General features: G+C 30.3%; 1 protein-coding gene across 1 annotated transcript in view; it reads left to right on the plus strand.

Annotated features, from left to right (window-relative positions):
- The window catches only part of LOC106478141 (protein strawberry notch homolog 1-like), a 59,352-nt gene that overhangs the window by 35,037 nt on the left and 19,121 nt on the right, over positions 1-5,194 (plus strand). The window contains exons 8-10 of the mRNA XM_013938656.2: positions 2,088-2,249; positions 2,743-2,878; positions 3,963-4,222. Of these exons, the coding sequence (XP_013794110.1) occupies positions 2,088-2,249; positions 2,743-2,878; positions 3,963-4,222 (558 nt within the window). The remainder of the gene's footprint in view (positions 1-2,087; positions 2,250-2,742; positions 2,879-3,962; positions 4,223-5,194) is intronic.

Consider the following 5,194-nt stretch of genomic DNA (forward strand, 5'->3'; position numbering starts at 1 on the left):
TTATATATATATATATATATATATATATATATATACACATTTTTTTGAATAACTAAAAAATCATAAATTACTACATTATTATTATAGAATTCCACTATAATTTATCAAGCTTAGTGACTCAGATGTATTTTAGTCTACAAAAATATGAAATTTTGAGCAGGCTAAAGACACACCCTACCTCGTTGAAATTTTGGTTCAAATGAAAGAAATAGCACCAAGTCTGTTAAAATGGTTGAGAAAGCCAATACAGGGACATTCTGAGCTTTCAATTGGTTATTCATATCATATATAGAAGTAAGTGCATATAAGGGAGTGTTTCCAAACATGGAAGGAGGTGGGTGGGGTACCACTGTTTGATTTATTACATGAGCAATATCTTAGCAAATTGAAAAGATAAGAAACTCTAATTTTATATTCTAGCTTGTCAATATTGATAATTTCTGTTTCTAATTCGTTCGAAATTATAGACTTAGCGTTTTGACTTCACAAACATCTAATTTGAACCAGTGCTGCATTCAACATGACACACAAAAATCGATGTTTATCCTTTTTTGTTTAAATATTTGCTTTTAAATTAAGAAATTGAGTAATATATAATACTAAAATGTGAATTATAATCTACAGTTTGATACCAAACTTATTGACATAAATTCATGAAATAGTAGTTCAGTAAAATTTTGAAAGGGAGTCAACAAATGAGATGACATGGCCTTTCACCTGTGATCTGTCTCGAAAGGGTTAAACCAAATACAAGTTTAAAGTTAAGGCATAGTATCATAACAATGCCCAAATGTTAAACTAAAATCAGATGTTTAAACCTCTTTACTAAAACATTATTCACTTTACAAAGTAAAATAAAACTTGAAGTTAAAGTTTAAAGTAAGGTAAAATCTACTCACTATATCCCTATTAGTGAACAGAAAAATATACTAGCAGAAAGTTTAAAGCTGTCACCAAATTTCATATTAAATCCTGATCAGCCTTTAAATTGGTATAATCCTAAAAACATCTTTAGACTTACAAACCTGTCTTTCAGAGCAATTAACCTAGATTCATTATATATGTGGAAGGTTAGTGTGAGCCACGAAGTGTTCAAACTACAAAGACCCAAATTTGACATTGTGAACTTGTGGATTACAAGAGAATAAAACAGAACTTTAAGAATTTTTCTTTAAGGCTTTTGAGATGAAGGAATTAAAACTTAGATCATATAAAAGTTTGAACTGTAATGTAAATTTCAAATGCTACTAAGTAAAAGGTCACTGTAAGAAAGGAATTAAGGTAGGTAGCAGGCATAAAATACTGTCCTGTACTGCAAAAATAATTATGAAAAATTTTTTCTTGTATGTGTTATTGGTGTACTTTTTATGAAATATAATAAAGCATTAAATATTTAATCTTGGTGGATTTCACATTTTATTAAAATCAGTCTTATTAGGTCCTTAAAAATGACAGTTTAATCTTTTCTGTTACTTTTTTCCATTAGCTTGTGCAAACCATGGTTCTAAAACACTTTGCAGTAGTGTTATTTTTATCTCATTGGATAAAGGGTGGTCACATATCTTGAAATACAATAGGGAAAACTGTATTCAGCTGAATGCCCATATCTTTGTTTTACTCATGGATAAGTGTTTGTGAGAGGAGAGGAAGGTGGTAGATAGTCAGGTAGTTTCAATATAAAAACACATCACTACCTTGAATATTAACCAACACATTGTACAGGTCTAAAGCTCTTATTAAGAAGGATGTGATACTGAAAAAAAGTCCTTGGCTGACACTAGTTCTCAACTTTCATAGACCGAAAACCTGATCTGTAGTTAAGAAGTTTTTTTGTTTTTTTAGTTTCAAGTTGCACAAGATTGTATTAAGTTATTAATTCTCACAAGGTTTTAGTAAGGATAAGTGTAGTGAAAAGTTTTCTTTAGAATTTAAAGTTGTCTTTGGAATAACAAGATTTTTCCTAAAATTTGACTTTTTTTTTTTCACTTTATCATTCACTTTTGTGGATGTGATGGTGTTTCAAATTCAATTTTTTGTTTTCGTTAAGAGTAAACAAGGTAATGTAACTTTACATTTTATATATCTAGTTCAAGTATGCCAAGATATCCTCCAAAGTGAATGGAAGTGTCAAGAAAGGAGTAATTTTTGCCACATATTCGTCTTTGATTGGTGAGAGCCAGTCTGGGGGAAAATACAAGACCAGATTAAAACAGTTATTAAACTGGTGTGGTGAAGACTTCGATGGAGTAGTATCCTTTTAAATCTCATCACTTGTGTTTTCTTTAACGATAAACATTAGTGTTTACTTTCTGCTTTAGCTTGGCAGTCTTTGGCCAAAGGATACTGCCACAGTTACCTGTTCAAAGCAAAATACTTTTACGTCATTCAAAAAATTAAGTCTCACTAATTTAGGTAGCAGAACCAAGAAAGGAGGTTATTGAAAATTTTACTACATATAGGAAAAGTGAGGTATACAAAAAAAACAACAACAATGTGCAGTAGTAATGTAAATGAAATACTATTTCTTTAAGACAAAAAATTTGTAAAATAACTACAACATATATATATATGGAAACTTTTGTTTGTGTGAACAAAGACTTTTTTTTTTTTTACTTGAAATTACAGTTGGAACTTGAGATAACTTTAGAAGGTATAAAATTGTAAGTTTATGGGAAAATTAACAAACTTATTTTCAATAGGTAAAGAGAGTGGAAAACTAAGATTATTTCCTATATAGTACAGATTGTTTTTGATGAATGTCACAAGGCCAAGAACTTGTGTCCTGTTGGATCAAGCAAACCAACAAAAACAGGCTTGACTGTTTTGGAATTACAAAATAGTTTGCCAAAGGCTCGGGTTGTGTATGCCAGTGCAACAGGTATTTTTGTGAAAAATTATTAAATAACCTTAATAAAGTTGTAAAAATACTTTGTGGAATAGTTTATGTACATTTTATTTCTATAAATGTTAGATGCATTTTCTCACATTTTATTAATTGGGGTAAATCTTAGTTGTTAAAACCTAATTATAACAAAATTATTGAAGATTAACAGACATATTTACACCATTATGATAACCATGGAACAGAATTTTTTTATGAGAACTTGAACATGCTGCATTTATAATAATTCTGCTGTGACTGTTGAATTGAAGGTTATTTCAGAGTATGGTATCGAAATCTGTAGACCTGGAATAGTTTTTTGCATGTTTTTTGATGCAACTTTGTTGGATATTTTTAATTTTTGTATTTGTTTGATATGCAGTGGTTACTGATAATTCAGTACATAAGTAAAAATTAGACAAATCTACATACATAATATTTCTGTAGTTTTAATGTCATAGTTAAATTTTCCTAAATCATTGAATGGAAATAAATTCCTTTCAGCAGTTTAAATGAAATGTAATGTAGAAAGCTGCCAACTTATCAATTTAAAAATGGAGTTTAATAATGTTATAGATTAAACCTATTAGCTTTACGGGTAATTGCAAGCAAAGTTTGCATAATGTCAGTATGTTTACTTAGAGCTTGAGGGGAACAGTATTATGAGTTTTGTCTGGTATAAAAGTAGGAGACATCTCCAACTTCTGTTGACTGAAGATTTGTTGCATAATCTTATATATTTGACTTGGCCAATTTTGCTTTTTATTGTATTATTAGGGTTAATCCAATTTTCGAGCTAAAACTTTGTTTAATTGTTATCTAGATTATTTGCATTCTGGAGTGGTTAACATTTTGGTAAAAAATATTCCGCTCTCTGTGGAGTATTGATTAGTATCCAAAATCTCACTCATAATATGTTAATCTTAAAATGTGCATATTTAAAAACATACATTGTCGTACCGTTGTCTTAATCCTCATGTCTTGACTTTCATGAAAACTGCTTGCATACTAATTTTTTCTAGTGTATTTGATAGAAAACAATATACATAACACTTGAACAATTATTTTGTTTTTTTCCTAGGTGCATCAGAACCTAAAAACATGGCTTACATGACTCGTCTGGGTATCTGGGGTGAAGGAACAACCTTCAACGACTTTTCTGATTTTATTTCTGCTGTCGAGAAACGAGGTGTTGGAGCTATGGAGCTTGTTGCTATGGAAATGAAGCAGAGGGGCATGTACATAGCTCGACAACTAAGTTTTGCTGGAGTATCATTTAAAGTAGAAGAAATTCCTCTTGCACAAGACTTCATAGAAGTATATGACCGTTCTGTTAAATTAGTGAGTACCATGTTTTTTATCATCAGTTTCCTGTGAGGCAGTCATGTTAAACTTTTGAAAAACAGTTATCAGTACTACTGCTGCCCAGCTAGGGTATACTGTGTAACTGCTCGGGCTAGGCATTAACCATATCGGCCCGGGTACACTTTACTGTGCATGACACAAAGTTTTATTAAACTACTTTTTGTTTATGTTATACCAATTAGAATAGCATAACATCTCAGCTAATATTCCATATTTTAATAGTATACAAGTTTTAAGTTCTTAATTCTACAAGGAAATATATAAATAAAATCCTGAATTTCCACTAGTGCAACACACGTGACACATTTTGTCTTAGCATGGCATCATCCCTATCTTATCCATCACCCCACAAAAATGTAAAATACTCTCTGTAAAATCATTATTGCTCAATTGTGTTTGGTTACACAGCTATCAAAGAGAAAGTCAGATCCCCCTCCTGTCACATCCTCTCTTTCACAATTGGTTGATAGTTCTCTCTTACGTTTCATTATATATTACCTATAACCAATAGAAAGTCAAGGTTTTCATCTGTCAAATGGTGTATTGTATAATGTTGTGTTCTGAACAGATAATTGTCAATTTCACTTGGAGTAGCAACATCATTCCCGTGGGAAAGTTAACGACTAACTTGGATGAATTTGTAACGGCTTTTGTCGCATAGTTAGAAAGCCAGGAACATTTTTAGAAGTGAATTTGTGTACTTTTTGTATGGTATTAGTCTATATTATTTGGTGTATTATTTAATTAAATAAAAATTAAGTGGTTTACTATAACCATAAAAAAAAAAATCAGGCTTAACTCTCCTTGACAATCGAGGGCAAGAAAAAAGAAGATTGAGTAAGTACTTTATTTCTTGTTTTTCTATATTTATTCTTTATTTATTATTATAAAGTAACTAAATTAAAAGTATGGATCTTTTTAAGTTACTTAGTCTAGAATAGGTAAAAT

Source organism: Limulus polyphemus, unplaced genomic scaffold (assembly GCF_000517525.1).
Source record: "Limulus polyphemus unplaced genomic scaffold, Limulus_polyphemus-2.1.2 Scaffold184, whole genome shotgun sequence".
Taxonomy (NCBI): Eukaryota; Metazoa; Arthropoda; class Merostomata; order Xiphosura; family Limulidae; genus Limulus; species Limulus polyphemus.